Source organism: Squalius cephalus, assembly GCF_949319135.1.
Source record: "Squalius cephalus genome assembly, chromosome: 13".
NCBI lineage: Eukaryota > Metazoa > Chordata > Actinopteri > Cypriniformes > Leuciscidae > Squalius > Squalius cephalus.
The window spans coordinates 37,192,871-37,217,659 of record NC_137134.1 but is presented as its reverse complement, the minus strand read 5'-3'; the positions used below and the strand labels follow the sequence as shown (position 1 = coordinate 37,217,659).

The window sequence follows — 24,789 nt, the reverse complement described above, 5'->3', positions numbered from 1 at the left end:
GCTAATGCTAGAACAAAACTTCATGCTAGATATGTTAGTTCCCTTTCGAGGGAACTCGAACTGTGTCGGTGACGACACTATGGGAACGCCCTTCAGCGTAGCACGTCTGAATTCATGAATGAAAACTAATCCAATCCTATTGCCGTTGCGTGATGACGTAGCATGTGACGGCATATACGGGTGTGTACAAAAGCACGCCGGCACACAGAAAAGTCAGCTTTTTGCTATTCAGCAAGCGCTCTGTGTGTGTGAAACAATTCTGTCCTATTTGGTGTTGTATGTTCTGTAAAGTCTGCATTGCAAAATAGAATCTAGGGGCTCGGATTTCACGTTTGCTGAGGCAGCGCGTAGATTACGAGTCTACTCTGCAATAAGATTCTGTGGCTTGGATCTCGTGTTTGCCGAGGGAGCGCGTAGATTTTATCTCTGCATTTCAATACAGAATCTAGTAACTCGGATCTCGCGTTTGCCGAGGCAGCGCGTTGATTACGAGTGTACTTTGCAATAAGATTCTGTGGCTGGGATCTCGCGTTTGTCGAGGCAACGCGTAGATTTAAGGTCTGCTTTGCAATACAGAATCTAGTCGCTCGGATCTCGCGTTTGCTGAGGCAGCGCATTGATTACGAGTCTACTTTGCAGTTTGCGATACGATTCTATGACTGACATCTCGCATTTGCCGAGGTAGCGCGTAGATTGAATGTCTGCATTGCAATACAGAATCTAGTACCTCAGATCTCGCGTTTGCCGAGGCGCGCGTTGATTACGAGTCTATTTGCAGTTTGCAATAAAGATTCTGTGTGGGTGCTATAGGCATGCAGTCAGTCCCTGAAGGGTGCTGGCTGTGTTCATTGAGAAATAATTCGCCGCACACAGTGCGTATTGAGCCGCGCCTGTTGACTTTCTTCTCGAGAGATGAAAGCCAAATTTATTGTGAACGACTCTAATCTCGCGTTTGTTGAGACAGCACGTTAAGGGTCTGCAATAAAAGGGACACACGCGATCTGGGAAATAATACTGTTTGGGTCAAGGCATTCACAGTCAGCTCCTGAGGGTGCTGGCAGGCTGTTCATTGTGAAATAACTCGCCGCACACAGTCGTGCGTTTCGGGTGTTTCAGCCTCGCGCCTGTTGACTTTCTTCTCGAGGGATGAAAGCCAATTTGTAACGGCTCACGTTTGCCGAGGCAGCGTGTAGTAGATCGTATAAATAAGTATTTAAACAGTATTCTGGTGCACTATCCAGTGTTTATGGCTGCATTTAATTCTGAGGAATTAAAATAATAAAAATATTATCTGACTTTAGAACTTGGTTAGATATTTGAATTTAGCCTAATATCTGAAGGAGAGTGTCGCTTCTATAAGTCCCCCTCAAAAAAAAAAAAAAAAAAAGCAAAAGCTGAGCTTGGGACTCTAGGTGGCGCTCTCGCCCAAGCCTCCTGAGAAGACGGATCTGAGGACTGTCCTTCAGGCCAGGAAGGTGTCGGGAGAGAGGTCCTAACTTATGTGAGACCTTGGAGGGCTGGCCCCCCCAAAAAGAGAGCGATCGAGATCCTCCCTCTCACCGGGCCCTCAGGAAACTAGTGTCAGCATCCCGCCGCTAATTGCGCTTCGGGACACATCAGTTTCCAGCGAACGCACGCTGCTCTGTCTGCCCCAAGAGCTTGCGGCCAGGCAGTGCTGGCATCCGCACACCGAGAGTCGTTTTCGATAATTCCCTGCCGGTCCTCCGCTTCAGGGTATCGTCAAGGGCTCTCACAAGACATTTGACACCAGCCCGTAGGGGCTGGTTCCCTTGCTGAATTTTGTCGAGGCATGGCAACGTCTCCCCAATATTTCTCCATGGGTCCTGCGCACTGTAGAAATAGGGTACAGGCTGCAGTTCCAGGTCTGCCCACCAAAAAAGAGGTAAGTATTAACGGGGTGGTTTGGACTGCAGTAGACCCAGAGCAGGTTCTGGTGTTAGAACAGGAAGTTTACTCGCTGCTGGCAAAAGGGGCCATAGAGCATGTTCCCCCACTAGTCAGGGAGTCCGGATTCTACAGCCGGTACTTCATAGTTCCGAAGAAGGATGGAGGGTTGCGTCCACTTTTAGATCTGAGGCACTTGAATCGGTCTCTGAGGAGGTTCAGGTTCAAGATGCTCACTATTCCCATCATCGTGAGTCAATTCCAATCCGAGGATTGGTTTGTCACGATAGATTTAAAGGACGCATACTTTCACGTCTCCATCCTTCCATCTCACAGGAGGTTCCTGAGGTTCGCTTTCGGGGGCGAAGCGTACCAATATCGGGTTCTTCCATTCGGCCTAGCACTCTCCCCTCGCACGTTCACCAAGTGTACAGATGCAGCCCTGGCCCTGCTAAGGCTCCAGGGCATCCGTGTGCTCAATTACATCTGACAAGACAACTGGCTTATCCTAGCACAGTCTCGAGCACTGGCAGTTCGGCATCGAGATGTCGTCCTTGGCCACATCCAGCGCTTGGGGTTGAGGCTCAACACGAGGAAGAGTGTGTTGACACCCACCCAACGGACTACGTTCCTGGGGGTGGTCTGAGACTCGACGACGATGCAAGCAAAAATGTCTCCTGCACGCATTGTCCATACTGACCACAGTAACCAGAGTGAAGCTAGGCCAAGCCATCACAGTGAAACACTTCTAGAGAGTGTTGGGTCTCATGGCAGCAGCGTGATACCTTCTGGCCTGCTGCACATGAGGGCCCTGCAGTGGTGGTTGAAAGCCAAGGGGTTTTCCCCGAGGGGAAATCCAAGCCGCATGATAAGGGTTACGTGCAGATGCCTTCATTCCCTATCAATGTGGAAGAGACCTTGGTTTCTGTCCCTAGGTCCCAAGTTGGAAGCGTCATGTCGCCGTAAAAGCCATTTTCGACAGACGCCTCCCTCACTAGCTGGGGCGCGGTCATGGACGGCCGCTTTACGAGAGGTCTCTGGCAGGACCATCATTCCTCATGGCATATAAATTGCCTGGAAATGTTCGTGGTGTTCCGAGCTCTGGGGAGTTTTCTGCAAGACCTCCAAGGTCGCCACGTTCTCGTGAGAACCGACAATACGTCAGTGGTGTCCTATTTAAACCGCCAGGGGTGTCTGAGGTCGTGCCCTCTGTGGAGACTGGCGCATCAGATCCTCCTGTGGTCCCAGCGGAGACTGTCGTCTTTCAAGGTGATGTATGTCCCGGGGGACCAGAACCAGGGGGCAGACATGCTGTCGAGGCAGGGGCTGAGGCCCGGGGAATGGAGACTCCACCCCAAGATGGTGGAGTTGATATGTGAGAGGTTTGGCCCAGTGGAAGTGGACCAATTTGCGTCTCGAGAGACGACACACTGTCCATTGTGGTTTTCCCTCACGCATCCAGCCCCGCTGGGGTTGGATGTCATGGTGCAGACGTGGCCGAGGCTGCGTCTGTATGCATTTCCCCTGATCTGCTCCCGGGAGTTCTGGAAAGGGTTCGTTGAGACGGAGTCGGCCTACTGTTAGTAGCCCCGTTGTGGCTGGCCCGAGTATGGTTTTCAGACATCATATAACTCCTGGCAGGCCCGCCATGGCAGATCCCTCTGAGGGGGGACCTGCTGTCTCAGGCGGAAAGCTTAGTTCTCCACCCTCGGCCAGAGCTGTGGAAACTATGGGTCTGTCCCCTGAGGGGGCACAGTACCTAGAAGCTGGCCTGTCAGTAGAAGTAGTCAAGACTATACTTAGTTCCAGAACTCCTTCCACGAGGAGGTTGTACGGCCTTAAGTGGAATGTGTTTTCCACTTGGTGTAGAGAGCGTGCGTTGGACCCAGTTAACTGCCCAGTGGCTTCAGTACTGGAGTTCTCCAAGACCGCTTCTCTGCTGGGCTTACCCCTGTCCACACTCAAGGTGTACGTGGCAGCCATTGCAGCTTTCCATGCTCCTCTGAGTGATGGGCCTCTGGGGAAGCATCAGCTGGTCGTACGTTTCCTCCACGGGACCTGGAGGATAAGACCAATGGCTCGTACCAGGATTCCCACCTGGGACCTTGCGGTGGTTCTCGAAGGGCTGGCTGAGGCCCCCTTTGAACCGCTGGAGTCGGCTAAGGCCAAGAACCTGACTCTCAAGATGGCTTTTCTCCTTGCCATCACCTCTCTTAAGAGGGTGGGAGATCTCCAGGCACTCTCAGTATCTTCTCGGTGCCTGGAGTTTGCTCCTGGGAGAGTCAAGGCCATTCTGCACCCCAGTTTGGGCTACTGTTGCCTTTGGCTTGCTCAGTTGGGGATATTTGGGGATATTTAATTTAATTAATCAATCAACGATACTATTGATCATTCACGTTCAGAGGTCTTCACAGTGGAGGAAGGTCGGACCAGTTGCTCTGGTGTGTTTCGGGTCCCCTAAGTAGGGGCTCTCCGCCTCAAAGCAAACCATCAGCAATTGGATCGTTCAGGCTTTTTCCCTGGCCTATCAGGTGCGCAATTTGCCTTCACCTGTGGCCGTAAGGGCTCACTCTACCAGAGGCATGGCGTCCTCTAGAGCCCTCCTTTCAGGGGCTCCTATCCATGACATATGTGAGGCGGCTGGCTGGGCAACTCCGCACACATTCATGACATTCTACAGTCTGTACCTTCCTTCTACACCCGGCACACGAGTGCTCTCGTCCTAGTTGTGCCTGGAGACAGCTTCACACTGGACAGGCGGGGTTTCGTTGTGGCATAGTGGGTATCTCGTTCCCATAGTGTTGTCACCGACGCAGTTCGAGACTGTAACCCTTGTTCCCTGAGAAAGGGAACGAGACACTGCGTCGGTTCACCACACCTCACCCCGCCTGAAGCGACTTGCTTCATAGCAAAGCTGACTTTTCTGTGTGCCGGCGTGCTTTTGTACACACCCGTATATGCCGTCACACGCAACGCCAATAGGATTGGATTAGTTTTCATTCATGAATTCAGACGTGCTACGCTGAAGGGCGTTCCCATAGTGTCGTCACCGACGCAGTGTCTCGTTCCCTTTCTCAGGGAACAAGGGTTACAGTCGTAACCCGAGACGTTTTCTGGGTAAACAAAATGTAAAACTACTTGCATCATGTTTAGTGCAATGTCATTTTCTTGGATGTCTGATCTGTTTTGTGTATGGTTGGATAAGTTACAGAAATCTCTAAATAAATGTATATGATTTTGGGTTAGAGTAGTTTTTCACATGTTGATGATCCCATTTTAGGGATTCATTGATTTCCCATTGATTTATTTTATTTCTTTCCCCAGCCAAAACATAAATACAATTTCTACTGATCCCAAACTTTTGAATGGTAGTGATTAATATTACAAAAGATTTATATTTCTGTTCTTTGTAACTTTCTATTAATCAAAGAATCCTGAGTTCTTTTTATTTTTGAGCATCAAATCATAGAATGATTTCTGAAGGATCATGTGACACTGAAGACTGGAGTAATGATGCTAAAATTCAGCTTTCGTCACAGGAACAAATTATACTTTACTATATATATTCACATATAATAATAAAAAAATGTAATAACATTTCACAACATTACTGTTTTTTTTTTTAAATGCAGCCTTTGTGAGCAGAAGAGACTTTTAAAAACATGCCTGATAAAAGTTGAATAAGGCCACTTGGAATGGCATCAAATACTACATCAAACTCTTTAGTAGTTACAGGGATCTTATAATGATTAAGGAATTCACAGTAAAGAGATGTTCATTATTCTTAAATAACTGTCTGACCAAAATTATACTGTTATTGTATCAGTTTCTGTAAAATAAATATTTATTTTTAAACGTAATATATATATATTTTTTTTTCAAATCACAGAACTGAGTGGAGAAAAGTTATGGTTAAAAATTTGTATAATCTATCATTTCGTCTCGCGGTGATGACGTCAAAACTTTCACCATCGTGCGTCTCCTGAGTCTTTTGAGGTAAACAGTTCACACGTTTAATCTCGTAACTGCACTATAAAGTTTACACGGTTTACTCAATATAGATTGTCATCGTGTGTCTGTTTCTTTTCCCATACAAAACGGTAAGATGTTAGCGAACTACTTTGTTGTTTTGACGTTGTTAGAGAATCGGATTCATATGGACAAATTACAAGGATTGATAATGTCATCAGTGGCTGTCTTTATATTTACATTTATATTACTCATTGTTATATATTTTCTGTATCATTCTTGTATTCTCTATTTTCTTGTTGAATGAGTATTGATAGTCTATGGCTCATCACTATTATCAGAGCAGCTGAAAAGCCTCTTTATTTCATGTCAATAGATCCTGTTTTCTCCTCATTCATTATGCTGATGTCTTCAGATCTGTAAATTCACACATTAAGCTCATTTTATTGTCAACAGATTTGAGCAAACGACACGATCAGCTATTGTGACAAGTGTGAGTGTGATGTAAAGTGATGAACCGTGTTTCATAATAAACAAAAAAAAAAGTTGAGTTAACTCAATTGGTGCGCCATTTGTTTCTTGCAAAACTGTAAATATATTTTTGGTTTTATCTTTTTTTTTTATTAGTATTCTTAATTTTTTTATAATGTGACCATAAATACTTAAAGTGGGTGGACTATTTTTTAACTAAGTCAGTGATTTCTTCTTGATTTTGTCAGATCTGTCCCTCCTCCTTCAATGAAGCTCCTCCTCCTCCATGTAAGCTCCTCCTCCTTCAATTAAGCTCCTCCTCCTCAATGTAAGCTCCTCCTCCTTCAGTGAAGCTCCTCCCACTGCAATTCACCAATAAATGCTGGAATATTCCCATCAGCTACAAGTGAAGACGAGCATCAAACCATCAGGAAGAGCTGAAATCTGCAAAGACAGAGTTTATTGAAGGACAGTGAGAACATGAGAGATCCAGAACACTGCAGAATGAAACACACTGAAGAACAAAGAGGTTGGTGTTTATTCCTGATTCTTCATTAGTGAGGCTGAAGAACATTAAGGTTATAAAGCAGTTCATCAGATTTAGCTCTGTTATAGTAGGAAAATTCTAGTTATAATTATAGATATAGATATAATTATAATTCTATAATTAAAGCAGCAAATAATATGAACCGGGTGCAAACATTTTTTTAACAAGGATGTTTGTTATCTGTAAGTCAATATTAGTATTATCTGAGCATTTTTTTCTGTTTATTTTACATCTGGTTCCCAATTACTGCAACCATCTTACCAAAATTATGGATATGTCTTAATACAGTTTTTGTGCATTCCAAAATATTGTTATTATCTTGCTAAAACACCAACATTTTAAAACAATGATCAAATAAATAGGCTTTGCTACACATGGTTTAGTTTGTGTAAAAACAGGGAGTTTTAAAATTATAGCATTATTGCGTATTTTTAAAATGTTAATATTTTAGGTAGTTGCATAGTTTATCAAATATTTAATAGTTCTCACTACAAAAATGTGATTTACTCAGAGCCCCTAAAGGGACATGGTGATGGAAAAACTATATTTCATTGTTTTTGCGTTCTTTAGGGTTGCAAATGAACAAAGACGTTTGCTTTCCTGCTCCAACCCCCTCTTTCTTACCACAAGGGCCATTAGTGATCCGTAAAGAAGTGCTGATAGTGATAAAGGTCTGTCGGCCAAGATGTGTGTGTACATCTGAGGTTTGCTAAATGTCACACCTTCAGTACGATGTGGGAAAGCTGTAATCTGCTGATTGGTCAGTTTAAATGTCTCACATTTGGTTTCAATCACATGTTCAAAAGGATTAAAGAAGATTGTGAGGCTTTGTCTACAGCTGGTGTTAAGATGCGTTTTGGTCAGTTGGATCACAAGTATACAAGGGCCCAATCCGGGCCCATACCGTACGGTTCGGGATGAATACATGTACCGTTGCTCCTCTAAAATATAGTCACAAACTTGCAATGCTCTCCCACATATTTTTTACTATACTAACAGTCCGTGGTTGGTAGCGATGGGTGGTAATAGATAAGAAATATACAGTTTTACACCAGCATGCTGATAATGTTTCTTTATTCGACAAAACCACTAAAGCCTGAACCACTGCCTCAGGACGCCCGTACATCTCCCTCGCAAAAGCGTTTGCCTTCCCACGTGTAATTTTGCTTTTGCTCACAAATATCTCTGTTTTGCGAGTATCAAAAAGTTTTTTGCGGGAACACAAAAGCATTGAAATATTATTTATAATAATATCCCATTATTAGGGGCTCTATAGATTTGTGCCTCTAATGAATAAATAAAAAATAATGTCTAGTACATTAATGCACCCCTTTCATGGAAAATTCCAGGGACATAATGGATCAAAATCATCATAATCTTGTATAACTGTTGTTTGAACAAAACTCAATACTTTCTGCTATTACATCTGGGTTTTATTTTTATTTTTTTCACTACATCATTTTTCTTTTATTGATTTACTGAGCATTTTTTTACTTTAATTTCAGGCCCGATGGATGAGAATGAAGAAGTGAATGAAGAGGAGAAACATCAAAGAAGATCTCAGAAATCTTTCACTTGCACTCAGTGTGGAAAGAGTTTCACATACAAACAGAATCTGAAGGTTCACATGAGGATCCACACTGGAGAGAAACCGTTCACATGTGATCAGTGCGGGAAGAGTTTTGCACATAAAGGACACCTTCAGGAACACATGAACATCCACACTGGAGAGAAACTGCACGAATGTGATCAATGTGGTAAAACATTTTTGAGGGCTTCACACCTGAAGAGACACATGACAGTTCATTCACAGGAGAAACCACATTCATGTTCTTTGTGTGGAAAGAGTTTTTCACTTCTGCAGAGTTTAAAAGTTCATCAGAAAATACACACTGGTGTAAGAAATCACATGTGCTTTGAGTGTGAGAAGACTTTTATCACAGCTGTAGTTTTGAAAAAGCACCAGAGAATTCACACTGGAGAGAAACCTTACAAGTGTTCACACTGCGACAAGAGATTCAGTGAGTCAGGATCCCTAACAAAACACGAGAGGATCCACACTGGAGAGAAACCGTATCACTGCACTGCATGTGGGAAGAGCTTCACTCAATCATCTAATCTATACAGTCACACAAAAACTCACATTAAGTAGCTTATCTTCAGTTCCAGCACTTTCAAGTGTGATGCCACCTCTCTTTCCTATTAGTTTGTCTTAACCAGCCTCAACCACGGCTGTAGCCAGTTATGAAGTTACCGAGGTCCAGACTTCAGTATATTTCCGAGGTGTATATAATAAAGGTTGTGAAATAATTCCCTAATATAGTATTAACTCTACTTTAGTGCTGCAAGGATATTGCACAGCTCCAAGATCTTCCTCGTCTGAGCTCTGCGGTCTGTCGCCACTCATCAACATCAGAATATTGAGATGACCAATCAAATTAATAGCAGCAATAGCAATAGCAACTTTATTTATATAGCACAGTTAAAAACAACACAAGTTGACCAAAGTGCTTTACATTGTATCACATAGCAAAAAAAGAGGAGAAAAACTACTCTACAAAGACAACATCATATAGGCAACACATGTAATAAAAATGTCACTTATTAAAAGCTATTGAAAACAGATATGTTTTAAGTTTTCCTTTGAAAACCTGCACCGTATCGGCGTCTCTAATATGTATAGGCAAGCTATTCCACAGTTTAGGCGCCGCTTCAGCAAAGGCGCGATCTCCTTTTTTCTTTCGGAGTGTCCTGGGTATTTTGAGTAGTTTCTGACTCTCTGATCTCAGACTTCGTCCAGTCTGATTTTCAGTTAAGAGATCTGACAGATATGCCGGTGCCAGTCCATGAAGGGATTTGTACAACAATAACAAAAGTTTCAAATTAATCCTAAAATAAACTGGAAGCCAGTGCAAGGAGATCAAAGAATGGGTAATGTGTTCGCGTTTTTTTATCCCAATTAAAAGTCTAGCAGCTGAATTTTGAACTTTTTGTAAACGAGAAATAGATGACTGACTAATTCCCGAATATAAGGCATTACAATAGTCAAGTCTGGATGTTATCAAAGCGTGAATCGCGGTTTCAAGACCTTTAAACGTCAAGCATGATTTCATCTTTGCTAAATTGCGTAAATGAAAGAAAGTTGACTTTACCACCAAATGTATGTGTTTATCTAGTTTTAAAGAGCTGTCAATATTTACACCTAGATTACGAATACATGTTTAACATGAGGTGACAAAGGGCCGAAGTCCAATTGAGTTGTACTCCTGGCTCCACTCGAGCTGCAAACTAAAATCTCAGACTTACTTTCATTTAGATGTAAACAATTCGCAGTCAAACATGTTTTGAGATCTAAAAGGTCATAAGAAGTTCTAAACCATTTTCAGGCAGGTACACTTGTACATCATCAGCGTAACAGTGAAACTTGATATTATATTTCCTGAAGATATTTCCCAAAGGAATCATATATAGCGAGAATAAAATAGGAGCAAGAATGGAACCTTGCGGCACTCCACACATGATAGGTGTTGATCTGGATAAGCATGTCCCGATCTTCACTACCATACTTCTATCAGTCAGATAGGATTTAAACCACTCCAGGACACTCCCTTGAACCCCCACATACTCCTCCAGACGTGAGATCATTACTGAGTGATCAATTGTGTCAAAACCAGTGGTTAAATCTAATAAAACTAATACAGCAGATTTTCCAGCATCAACAGTCATCAACAAATGTATTTATTTATTAGTTTATTTAACCCTTGTGTTATGTTGCGGGTCAATTTGACCCGTTTAGATTTTCTAGTTGTTGGAAATACTGGTTAACCTATGTTTTTTTTCTTGATATTTTGTGACTTTTTCTCATTTATCATCATGAACATGCATGCAAAGTTTCAACATGCTGGTGTTTTTTGACATATACAAACAAAATTACTGTTCCTTTCGTGATGTTCGCGGGTCAATTTGACCCGCATATTTTAACGCTCTAAGGCAACTGTACGGACCCAAAATAATAACATTTCTTGGTTATATTTTGTTATTTTATTTTTTTACTACCTTATGAAGCTAAAACATTTGGTTTTCCACACTTATTTCAATACAGAAAAATATTTTGTCAGCCACAGAGGGTAAAAATTACCTATCATTTATTTTTTCAAGCTACCTGAAATAATATTAAACCTTTTGTTTTTTTCTTGATATTTTGTGACTTTTTCACATTTATGATCATGAACATGCATGCAAAGTTTCAACATGCTGGTGGGTTTTTTTTTACATATACAAACAAAATTACTATTACGTTTGTGATGTTCGCAGGTCAGTTTGACCATCATAGGCAGCTATTCAAAAGCAACTGTACAGACACAAAATAAAAACATTTATTTTATGTATGTCAGGGCATCAACTCCAGTTCTAAAGTGTAAGTGTATCTAAAAGTGCTCTAACCCAAACCAAACACACTTGAAAAAGCTAAATCATGGTGTTCAGAATTAATTGCAAATTACAAATGAACATTTTTGACAGACACAGATAGTAAAATAAGCTCTCATTTATATATTCAAGATATCTGAAATATATTGAGACTTCGACATAGACAGCAGGAAAAATTAGCTCAGATTAATTGATTAATTGTTCAGTTATGATGTTCTAAGCAAAAAAAAAAAAAAAAAAAAGTAAAAATGTATATGCAAATATATATAAATATAACGTATATTCAAATTTTAAATAGTTTTAAAAAATGGTTAAAAAACATTTTCATTAAATCATATCTTCAGATATATATTTTTTGGAATATTTGACAAATGTTGATATTAAAAGTTTACAGTTTGAACCTGAATCTTTGTTGTTTTTCATAGTGTGATTTTTGAGGAATTGTATTGAATCCAATGCGGGTCAATTTGACCCGGACCATAAGGGGAGTGCACAGAATTCCAACATAACACGAGGGTTAACAGGGACAATGCAGTATAACATTGCTACAATTTCATGCAGCCGATGCTCTACATATAGGCTTCTAGCCGGAGGCTAATTTGCAGCCCCAGTCCCTGGTTGGGCTAAAAAATAAATAAAAAAATGAAATAAAATAAAATAAAATAAACAACTAAGACTATGTACAACCATCAATGTTCACATATCTGCTTTTGTTTGAACCACTTTTTCAGTTTTCTTTGAAAAATATTCAACTGTGTTTGCATTTTCAATTCAGCTGACAAGCTGTTCCATAACAACGTACCTTGAACTGAAAATGTAGATTGTGCAAATTTAGTTTTTCTCTGTGGTGCTATACAGTTCTGTGTAGCTAAAGACATTGTAAATTCAATTGGAGTTAGACAACACGTGTCAGGACCTACTCATCGTCGTAATCATACTCTAGATCTAATATTATCACACGGAATAGATGTGGATGCCGTTGAAATTCTGCAGCAGAGCGATGACATCTCAGATCATTACCTAGTCTCGTGTAATTTCCATTTAGCCAAGGCTGCAAAGCCGACTCCGTGTTACAAATATGTGAGACCTATCACTTCTGCTTCTAAAGATTGCTTTATTAATAATCTTCCTAATCAGTTTCAGCATCTCAGCATCTCAGATAGCTTAGAAGAACTAGATATTACAACAGAAACGTTTAACTCTCTCTTTTCCAGCACTTTAGACACAGTTGCTCCGTTGCGCTTAAAGAAGATTAAAGAAAATAGTCCAACGCCGTGGTACAACGAGCACACTCGGGCCCTTAAGAGAGCAGCCAGAAAAATGGAGCGCAACTGGAAGAAAACAAAACTAGAGGTATTTCGCATTTCATGGAAGGAGAGCTCAATTACTTACAGAGAGGCTTTAAAAGCTTATTTTTCAACCCTATTAGAAGAAAATAAACATAATCCTAGGTATTTATTTGAAACGGTGGCTAAACTAACGAAAAATAAAGCTTCAAGCACCGAAGTTTCCAAGCAACACAGCAGTAATGACTTTATGAACTTCTTCACTTATAAGATTGATAATATCAGGGACAAAATTATAACTATGCAACCGTCTACTACAGTATCGCATCAGGCAGTGCATTGTAGTCTCCCTGAGGAAAAATTTGATTCATTCGTTGCTATAGGAGAGGAAGAATTTACTAAACTCATTAAATCATCTAAATCGACAACATGTATGTTAGACCCTATACCGACTAAGTTACTGGAAGAGATGCTTCCAGAGGTCCTAGATCCTCTTCTTAATATCATTAATTCGTCTTTGTCATTAGGATACGTACCAAAAAACTTTAAGCTGGCTATGATTAAACCGCTTGTTAAAAAAACGCAACTTGATCCTACAGAATTAGTCAATTACAGGCCTATCTCGAATCTACCTTTTCTGTCAAAGATATAAGAAAAGGCAGTATCCTCACAACTGTGTTCCTTTCTTGAAAGAAATGATATCTGCGAGGATTTCCAGTCCGGATTTAGACCGTACCATAGTACCGAGACAGCTCTCGTTAGAGTCACAAATGATTTGCTCTTATCATCCGATCTCGCTATTAGTGTTACTCGATCTTAGTGCTGCATTTGACACCATTGACCACAACGTTCTTTTAAATAGATTAGAACATTATGTTGACATTACGGGAAATGCACTAGCATGGTTTAAATCATACTTATCTGACCGTTATCAGTTTGTAGCAGTAAATGATGAGATGTCTCATCGATCACATTGTTCAGTATGGCGTACCACAAGGCTCAGTACTAGGACCGTTGCTGTTCACTCTGTACATGTTACCATTAGGAGATATCATTAGGAAACATGGAATTAGCTTTCACTGTTATGTTGACGATACTCATTTGTATATTTCTTCAAAACCTAACGAAACTTATCAATTCACAAAATTAACGGAATGCATAGCGAATATAAAAAATTGGATGACTCGTAATTTCCTACTTCTAAATTCTGAAAAAACAGAGTTTCAAATTATTGGACAAAAAACTTCCTCACGTAATAACCTAGAATACTGTCTAACACTCGATGGCTGCTCTGTTAAGTCTTCGTCGTCGGTTAGGAACCTGGGTGTGCTCTTTGATACCAATCTTTCATTTGAAAGTCACGTGTCTAGTATCTGTAAAACTGCATTTTTCCATCTTAAAAATATATCTAAATTACGCCATATGTGACCTGATCCAGCAAAATGAGTCACAGTGACCCAAATTTAAAAATTGAGATTTTGGTATTAATGGAAAGAGGAGACCATAAGCTTTCAAATGATATCCAAGTCAAAGTCATACCTTGAATGGTTGTAAAGATATACACATTTTAATTATGGTCGTCTGTCCTCTTTTTACAATTGAAAACCTGAGAAAATCGCTTTTAAAGTTTTTTGCCCGTTTTTTGTTGATATCTTTCAAAATCCATTGCATTTAAAGGGATAAACTATTTATTGTACAGCTTAATTTGACCAAAGACATTAATATATGCTATTAAACCAGGCTGAAGCTCAAATTATTTTAAAGTTTTTATTTTAATAAATAATTTAAAAGGCACTTTTACAAACATTTACTAAAATCAGAAAGATTGAACAGAGGTGCTACAGTTTTCCTTGAGAGAGGGTGTGTGTGTGTGTGTGTGTGTGTGTGTGTGTGAGAGAGAGAGAGAGAGAGAGAGAGAGAGAGAGAGAGAGAGAGAGAGAGAGAGAGAGAGAGCGAGAGAGAGAGAAATTGAGAGAGGCAGAGAGACAAGGAAACAGAGAACAAAATAATGTTAGCCTATGCAATCATATCTTTGTGTAGGCTAGTTGACAGTTTAACACATTCATAACGGAGATACCAACAGTTAAATATTGGGTTAAAATAAATCAAACACATTGTAATGGATTCTCCTTGCAGATAAATACACTCACAGAATAATTGCACTCACTCACATCCATACACAATAAATACCACAGGGCTGTCACTGCTGTCGCTGTCATCAGAGGATGACACGTCTCCATAGCCAAAAAAAATCACTGACTAGCCTTAGCCACTCTTGATGACCAGCAGCAGAGCTTAGGTTAGAAGCCTCTAGTGATTTCAACGCTTTTGGCAACTTTTTGGCGACTTTGCTCTCTTTTGACAGCGACATTTCTCAAATGAATAATATTTAATCTTTCTGAGGAGATCTAGCTTGTTTACACATAGCGCTACGAGTCTGACAGGAGGATGGCTGGACCAATCGCGTGCCGGTCAGTCGAAACGGGGCTTCCCATTGACAAATGATCAGCGTTTGTGTACATTTCTAAGCTCTTTGATTGGTTCTATACAACGTGAAACACCATATTTGGAGAGCAGAGACGTTTGAGGGGATTCCCGGGAAATGCTCAGAGGTGAGGAGAGAAGTTGAGAAAAGCAATATTCATTTTCAGCGAATTTAGTAAAACTTTGTAAACTTTAATAGTCATTTAAATACCTTTACTCAATTATCTGGACTACGAAACTGTAGGAGATTATTTTTGGATGTCTGTTCTTTGGATTTTAGCAAAAAATTTTTTTTTTTTTTTAAATCTATTATTTCATTGTTTTTCCACATAATCGGCCCATATCTTAAAATGGAACGTTGCGACTTCCGACTCATTTCGCCAGATCGGGTCACATATGCTCTCATTGACAAATGCGGAACAATTAGTTCATGCGTTCATGACCACAAGGCTAGATTATTGTAATGCTCTACTGGGTGGTTGCCCTGCACGCTTAATAAACAAACTACAGCTAGTTCAAAACGCAGCAGCTCGAGTTCTTACCAGAACCAGGAAGTATGACCATATTAGCCCAGTTCTGTCAAAACTGCATTGGCTCCCTATTAAACATCGCATAAATTTTAAAATATTGCTGATTACTTACAAAGCACTAAATGGTTTAGCTCTGCAGTACTTGAGCGAGCTCTTAACGCATTATAGTCCGTCACGTCTATTGCGATCTCAAAATTCCGGCCAGTTACTAATACTTAGAATATCAAAATCGACTGCTGGCGGTAGATCCTTTTCCTATTTAGCACCAAAACTTTGGAACAGTCTTCCTAACATTGTCCGGGAAGCAGACACACTCTGTCAGTTCAAAGCTAGACTAAAAACACATCTCTTTGACCTAGCATTCACATAATACATTATAGACTTCTATAATTTAATGTTAGGCTGCATAGATTAGGTCAGCCGGAACCGGGAACACTTCCCATAAATCCTGATGTACTCGTTACATCATGAGAAGAATGGCATCTACGCTAATTTTAGTGTCTGTGTTTATCCCGAGGTTTTCCTGCAGCCTGCCGGATCCAGGCCGTATCCAGATCTGACGAAGGACCTTCGCCTGGACCGATGACAACGCAGTGCTGAAGTGCCAACTAGTCTCTCCCTATGGAGGATCCCTTTACCACTCTACAGATAAGGCTTTGTCGGGAAAATTAGTTTCGTGTTCCTACCCCAAAGCAACAAAATAAAATAAAATTCTTTATCAAAATTTATAAGGAAAGACAAGTACTTTGTTTAGGCTTGGCTTGTAGGGAATTCCAAACCTGCGTATTTTCAAATGCACATAACTATAGAACCCATTCTAAATGCGCATCTGAACGCCATCAGCGTTTCTCACAGGTTCGCGTTTAAAGTCTGTGTAGAGGGAATGGTGTCGTCTTAGTGGCCCCTAATTTAATAACAAATGATCGTTGCGACGGAAGCAAATCAATCAAAACTAACTTTAGATGGAAAATAACTTAACTCTGCTATAAAGCCAAAACAATCTCTGTTACCTTAAATTATACGCTTATCTCTGTGAAGCTGCTTTGAAACAATCTACGTTGTTAAAAGCGCTATATAAATGAAGATGACTTGACTTGACTAAAGGAAATATGATCATATAACACCAATTCTATCATCTCTACACTAGCTACCTATTAAGTTCTGTATCAATTACAAAGTATTGCTACTGACCTATAAAGCCTTAAATGGTTTAGCTCCTGGGTATTTAACGGAACTTCTATCGCCCTACAATCCATCCCGCTATTTAAGATCACTAAATTCTAGGCTTCTGGTCATTCCTAGGATATCTAAGTCCACTAAAGGAGGGAGGGCGTTTTCACATTTAGCTCCTTAACTCTGGAATGGTCTTCCTGATATTGTTCGAGATCTATCTATCTATCTATCTATCTATCTATCTATCTATCTATCAAGCTAATCTTTCTTTCATTCTTACTAACTAATCTCTTTTTTATTTCTAACTAATCTTTCTTTCTAACTAATCCATCTTTCTTTCTTTCTTTCTAACCAATCTTTCTTTCTTTTTAATCTATCTTTCTTTCTAACTAATCTATCTTTCTTTCTAACTAATCTTTCTTTAATGCTTTCTTTCTTACTAATCTTTCTTTCTTTCTAACTAATCTTTCTTTCAATTAATCTATCTATCGTTCTTTCTGTTTCTTTTCCTACTTTCTTTTTTTCTAACAAATCATTATTTTTCTTTCTCTCTAACTAATCTTTCTTTTTTCTAACTAATCTTTCTTTCTAACTAATATATCTATTGTTCTTTCTTTTCTAACTATTCTTTCTTTCTTTTTAACTACTCTTTCTTTCTTTCTAATCTATCTATCTTTCTAACTAATATTTCTTTCTTTCTAACTAATCTAACTTTCTTTTTCTTTTTTTTCTAACTAATTTAACAAATCTTTCTTTCTTTTTTCTTTCTTTCCTTCCTTCTCTCTTTCCTTCTAACTAATCTATCTTTCTTTCTTTCTAACTAATCTATCTTTCTTACTAACTAATCTTTCTTTCATTCTTTCTTTCTAACTAATCTATCTTTTTTTCTAACTAATCTTGTAGGAGCTAAATCTGATATTTTAAGATACTGAGTTATTTTGGTCCCGGAGTGATTAGGTTGACTCACTTTCTTGCTTTGGTATTACGCTGTTCATCTCCTCCATTAAAAACGAAAAGACCATTCTTCAATTGCACCATCATACACAGTTTATTGGCTCCACAACAGCACCGTGCACAATGTCCAGAATTGGATTTTTTGTTTACATACGTTTACCGCAGCTACTGCGGTCAAAACCTTTTTGCCTTTCCGACTCAACACACCTAGCTACAACATAAGGAAGGCTACATTTATACACTGATATCACAGCGCCACTCAATGGTCAAAATGAGCACAACACATAACCCAAACACATTTTGGCTCCTACAAATCTCTTTCTTTCTTTCTAATCTATCTTTCTTTCTTTCTTTCTTTCTAACTAATCTATCTTTCATTCTAACTAATCTTTCTTTCATTATTTCTTTCTAACTAATCTTTCTTTCTTTCTGACTAATTATTCTTTCTTTCTAACTAATCTTTATTTTTTTCCTAAGGAATCTCTTTCTTTCTAACTAATCTATCTTTCTTTCTAAGTAATCCTCCTTTCTTTCTTTCTAACTAATCTTTCTTTCTGTCTAACCAATTTATCATTCTTTCTAAATAATCCATCTTTCTTTCTTTCTTTCTTATGAATCTATCTCTATCTTTCTTTCTAACTAATCGTTCTTTCATTCTTTCTTTCTAACTAATCTATCTTGTATATCTTTCTTTCTAACTAATCTTTCTTTATAACTAATCCATCTTTCTTTCTTTTGAATCTCTTTCTTTCTAACAAATCTCTCTTTCTTTCTAAGTAATCTTCCTTCCTTTCTTTCTAGCTAATCTATCTTTCTTGCATTCATTCTTTCTTTCAAACTAAACTTTCTTTCTAACTAATCTTTCTTTCTGACTAATTATTTTTCTTTCTTTCTTACTAATCTAGCTTTCTTTCTTTCTAACTAATCTATCTAGCTTTCTTTCTTTCTAACTAATCTTCCTTTTTTCTTTCTAACTAATCTTTCTTTCTATCTAACTAATCTTTCTTTCTAACTAACCCTTCTTTCTTTATAACTAATCTTTGTCTTTATAACTAGTCTTTATTTATAACTAATCTATCTATCAAACTTTAAGCTACTTTAAACTTCAAACTACTATACTTACTTCTTCAAACTCTCTTGTCCGGCTTTCTCAAGCCAACTTAAAGTTTGTCTCAACTAACTTTTTTTTCTAGTTCTTTTATGATTTATGATTTTTTATGATTTTTTTTTTCTAAATAGGAATGCTTACTGAAATGTTTCTTTATTCAAGAAGGACATTTGATATAGTTTCAAATGTGAAGTGAGAACTTTGATCAAATAAATTAGGGATTGAATCTCTATGAATAGCCTGTGAATAGCCAGTCGTTAGTAATTATAATGCAGACAAAAGAGAATTTAGAGCCATAACCAGGCTGGATAGGTGTGAATGTGTGCAGGAGAGACTGAGACTGAATATTTAGAGCCATAACCAGACTGGAGAGGTGTAAATGTGTGCAGGAGAGACTGAGACTGAATGGGGCTTGTTTGCACCACAAAACTATAGAGACAATAGACTGAATGGATGCTTAGAAGATGAAGATTAGAAGATCAGTTGCATTTTAGAGTCTAATCAAAATAAAGTCATATGACATGATCTTGAAAAACATTTAACTAAATACAGAATTTTAGACTTATCATCTTCAGATTTTAAACATAACATGGTCAGACATGTGGCTTTAGCTGCAGTGCATTTCTAGATTGATACAGTGCCAACTTCAATTTTATTTTCATGAAGATGTGTCATAAAAATACATTTCTAATAACTTTACAAAACTTTGAAGCTGTTTCTAACAGTGTTGTGTACTCGAGACTCGGACTCGGTCTCGGACTCGGTCTCGAGACCATATTTTAATGGTCTCGGTCTTGTCATGGACTCGTGTGCATTTTGACTCGGAATTGACTCGTACTCGAACATATTAGGACTCGGACTTATTCCCGAGTCCACTCGAGTCCCATTCAAAATATTTCATGATTGTTACTGTATGTTAATATTTCTTTAAATTGTTGTTTGATTGAAACGTCCAATGATTGCTGACTTTCTTGTGCGCAACTGCGCATGACTTGAGACTAACGTTCTGTATGGAGTGATACAACAATGTTATGTGGACAAGAGCACTTACTGATTGTAATAATCTTAAGTAATAATTGTAATAAAATGACCTTTACACCACTTACTATGTGGCCTTTTTACCATTAAAGTGTACATTATTCCATGGTATATTTGATTTACTGTTTGAGTATGGTGCAAATTTTATTGTTACGACCAAATATTTTACAGATTCTTGAAAATATCTTTAGGTCTGGTTTTTAGACCCAACCTTAGGTTATCCAACCTCTCTGGTCTCGGTCTCGACTCGACTCGGACTCGACTCTCTCTGGTCTCGGTCTCGACTCGGACTCGACCCTCTCTGGTCTCGGTCTTGACTCGGACTCGAGTGACCTGGTCTCGACTACAACACTGGTTTCTAACTATTTGTTTTCATTATGACAATAATTGATTCTACATTTACAATAAACTACCAGCTGTCAGCTTTCAAATGAGATCATACTTGTGATTTTAGTACAAAGGGTTCATGAACTGTATCTGTTTCAGTTTGGGTATGCCATTTCTGGGGATTTTTCAAAAGTGGGGTTGCAGCTTAACAGGTTAAAGCAGTGGTTCCCAATCCTGGTCCTGGGGACCCACAGCTCTGCACAGTTTGTATGTGTCCCTCATTTAACACACCTGATTCAGATCATCATCTCGTTAGGAAAGAGCTCTATGAACTGAACTGGGTGTGTCAGATAAAGGAGACATATAAAATGTGCAGAGCTGTGGGTCCCCAGGACCAGGATTGGGAACCACTGGGTTAAAGGAACACTCCACCGTTTTTTTAAATAGGGCTTATCCACCTTCTTTCCTACATTTAGATAGGTGGGCAAATGCATTTTTGTCCCAGTGCATGCATTGTTTTAGTTTGACAGGGTCGGCGCTAGCTTAGCTTAGCTTAATGAATGAAATCCTTTGTTGCCAGCTTGCATGTCCTGAGTAAAAGTGGGAAAAAATATTTTAAAAAAAACTAATTACTTCTTGTGGCCTGCGTATTCACAACAAGTACAAATAGCGATGCAGATTAACACTAGGCAATTTCCTAGGCAGTTTCATAACTGTTTATTTCAATAATCTGGATTTAAAAATGTTTCATATAAAATATGATAAACAAAAACAAAATAAGTGAAACTCAGTTGTTGCTTTGTTTCTTGCAGATCTGTAAAAAAATGTATAAGGTGTATTCTTTCATCTTTATTCTTATATATAGTTGGTGTCTGTTAATTGTTATACTCCATAATATTTTATAAAAATCCTTTGCCAATATGTTAATGAGAGGTAAGATAAATGTAGAAATAAAGTATGTGGTTGACACTTTTCCATTAATTTACTTAAAAGTTTCTTCTCTAGATAGATAGATAGATAGATAGATATGTGACCATAAACATTTAAAATGTGTAAATTAGAATAAAAACAAACTCTGTAAGTGATTTCTTCTTGATTTTGTCAGATCTCCTCCTCCTCCTTCAGTGAAGCTCCTCCTCCTTCAATAAAGCTCCTCCTCCTTCGGTGAAGCTCCTCCCACTGCAATTCACCAATAAATGCTGGAATATTCCCATCAGCTACAAGTGAAGACGAGCATCAAACCATCAGGAAGAGCTGAAATCTGCAAAGACAGAGTTTATTGAAGGACAGTGAGAACATGAGAGATCCAGAACACTGCAGAATGAAACACACTGAAGAACAAAGAGGTTGGTGTTTATTCCTGATTCTTCATTAGTGAGGCTGAAGAACATTAAAGGAGAACTCCGGTCAATTTTAACATTGAGCTCATTTTTTTGTACATTTGAAGTGCTGTCAGTACAGAGAACAACGACAAAAATCGGTGTAGCCTACACCGTGTTATCCTCTTTTTAAAATTTGCACCCTGTTGACTTCAATGGGGTACGTTTTAAAGGTGTTCTAAGTGATGTTGGGTGATGTCACTTCTTGTTGACGTTCGAAGTATTGTCAAACAAAACGGAGGCTAGCTAGACCCTCTCTCCTCCTCATCCACGCACTAACCCCCCAAACCCCACCCCCACATCATTCTTGTCAGTTATGTTTCGTGGTGCGGGTGAGCCCATTTTGTTTTTGTTGCTGTTTGTGGAGCCTGTGGTGTCTAGAGAGACCGCGTTTTTTACAGTGTGTTCAGGGGACAGGCAGCTAGCGGATAGTGAGGAGATGTTTGCTGGATGTGACAAAAAATATTTTGGCCTAAAAAAACGCGTGACATCACTTAGAGCACCTTTAAACCTGCTTTTAGCCTCTTAACATCTTTGATGTGTCATTACAAGTGCACAGGTCATGTGAGTGATTCCTTCGGAGTGAATGCGGGTGAATCTGACTGCAGTAGATGTGAAAGATATGAATAAAAATGATGTTTATTCAGCCAGCGCACATACCTGTATTTACATCCTGTTTTCAGTCGAAGTCCATAGTAATTGATTGTCGAGTTCACGCGCGTGATCATAGGTACTAAACCTATGCGCGTGAACTCGACAATCGATTACTATGGATGTTTGTTATCTGTAAGTCAATATAAGTATTATCTGAGCATTTTTTTCTGTTTATTTTTACATCTGGTTCACAATTACTGCAACCATGTTACCAAAATTATGGATATGTCTTAATACAGTTTAGCGCATTCCAAAATATTGTTATTATCTTGCTAAAACACCAACATTTAAAAACAATGATCAAAGAAAATAGACTTTGCTACACATGGTTTAGTTTGTGTAAAAACAGGGAGTGTTAAAATTATAGCATTATTGCGTATTTTTAAATTGTTAATATTTTAGGTAGTTGCATAATTTATCAAATATTTAAAACTTATCACTTCAAAAATGTGATTTACTCAGAGCCCCTAAAGGGACATGGTGATGGAAAAACTATATTTCATTGTTTTTGCGTTCTTTAGGGTTGCAAATGAACAAAGACGTTTGCTTTCCTGCTCCAACCCCCTCTTTCTTACCACAAGGGCCATTAGTGATCCGTAAAGAAGTGCTGATAGTGATAAAGGTCTGTCGGCCAAGATGTGTGTGTACATCTGAGGTTTGCTAAATGTCACACCTTCAGTACGATGTGGGAAAGCTGTAATCTGCTGATTGGTCAGTTTAAATGTCTCACATTTGGTTTCAATCACATGTTCAAAAGGATTAAAGAAGATTGTGAGGCTTTGTCTACAGCTGGTGTTAAGATGCGTTTTGGTCAGTTGGATCACAAGTATACAAGGGCCCATTCCCGTTTACACCTGGTGTTTCAAATCCATCTCTTTTATCCACTTTCGACCATATTTGTTCTGTTTCTTTGTGGGGACGGTCTATGGGCAGGTAAATGTAAGGCTTTCAATATAATGGGTGAAATAAGCTCATGCAATTTGCATGTGAGCATGACCAGAGACGGACAGAAAAATAGACGAAGAGTTTTGTTTCTGCTCTTAAAGCTGCAAGTCCACGTCAAACACAGAGTTTTCCTTCTTCAAACCAAACTTGGGTCTTCAGCCAACAAAGTTTAAATGCCGTCTGGCTACAGCGCTTCCCATAATGTTTACGCATTTGTGTGTGTTTGAACACACTCGACCACATGAGCGTCTACACTACCAAAGCAATCCGGTTGAATGTGTTTTCGACTACCTCTGGAAGTGGTCAAAAGTGGACAAGCACTTGTGATCGTTTTTTTTCACTACATAATTTATCTTTTATTGATTTACTGAGAACTTTTTTAACTTTAATTTCAGGCCCGATGGATGAGAATGAAGAAGTGAATGAAGTGGAGAAACATCAAAGAAGATCTCAGAAATCTTTCACTTGCACTCAGTGTGGAAAGAGTTTTACACGCAAACAGAATCTCGAGGTTCACATGATCATCCACACTGGAGAGAAACCGTTCACATGTGATCAGTGTGGGAAGAGTTTCACACACAAACAGAGTCTCAATGTTCACATGATCATCCACACTGGAGAGAAACTGCATGAATGTGATCAGTGTGGCAAAACATTTTTGTCTGCTTCAAACCTGAAGAGACACATGACAGTTCATTCACAGGAGAAACCACATTCATGTTCTTTGTGTGGAAAGAGTTTTTCACGTCTGTACCATTTAAAAGAACATCAGAAAATACACACTGGTGTAAGAAATCATGTGTGCTTTGAGTGTGAGAAGACTTTTATCACAGCTGAAGATTTGAAAAAGCACCAGAGAATTCACACTGGAGAGAAACCTTACATGTGTTCACACTGTGACAAGAGATTCAGTCGGTCAGGATCCCGGAAAAAACACGAGAGGATCCACACTGGAGAGAAACCTTACAAGTGTTCACACTGCGACAAGAGATTCAGTGACTCAGGAACCCTGAAAACACACGAGAGGATCCACACTGGAGAGAAACCGTATCACTGCACTGCATGTGGGAAGAGCTTCACTCAATCATCTAATCTACACAGTCATACAAAAACTCACATTAAGTAGCTTATCTTCAGTTCACTTTCAAGTGCGATAACACCTCTTTTTCCTATTAGTTTGTCTCAACCAGAAAATAAAGAAAATAAAAATTACCCAAAGAGCAATATCGCATATATAATTTTGCTTAATATTAGCTATAATACTAGCTCAGGAAGCTGAAGAAGAGGCTGATTGAGATGTTTTATTATCTTGTTAGTCAATAAAGAGAGAGATCTGTCTTATTTGTTTCCAGTTTTACTTTCTTTTTGTATTTGCTGCACCAAAATATTAAACTTTTGTTTATAATTTAAACAAATTAGTTAATATTAAACAAATATTGTCCATTTTTATTGTCTGCTCTTTCTTGCATCAAGAATAAATAATTTCTTAATTTTAAGGATATCTAAAGCCTGGAACACACCAAGCCGGCGGTCGGCCATCGGGCAGTTTTTGTGCGTCGACCGACTAAGTTTCCTCAGAGTGTTCTGCACC

General features: G+C 39.0%; 1 protein-coding gene across 1 annotated transcript in view; it reads left to right on the top strand.

Annotated features, from left to right (window-relative positions):
• Positions 1–3,553: 3,553 nt before the first annotated feature.
• Positions 3,554–24,789, top strand: part of LOC307169656 (uncharacterized protein) — a gene marked incomplete at its 5' end in the record, with an annotated part of 30,836 nt that continues 9,600 nt past the window's right edge. Inside the window, 2 exons of the mRNA XM_079890387.1 lie at positions 3,554–4,208; positions 24,032–24,320. Of these exons, the coding sequence (XP_079746513.1) occupies positions 3,554–4,208; positions 24,032–24,320 (944 nt within the window). The remainder of the gene's footprint in view (positions 4,209–24,031; positions 24,321–24,789) is intronic.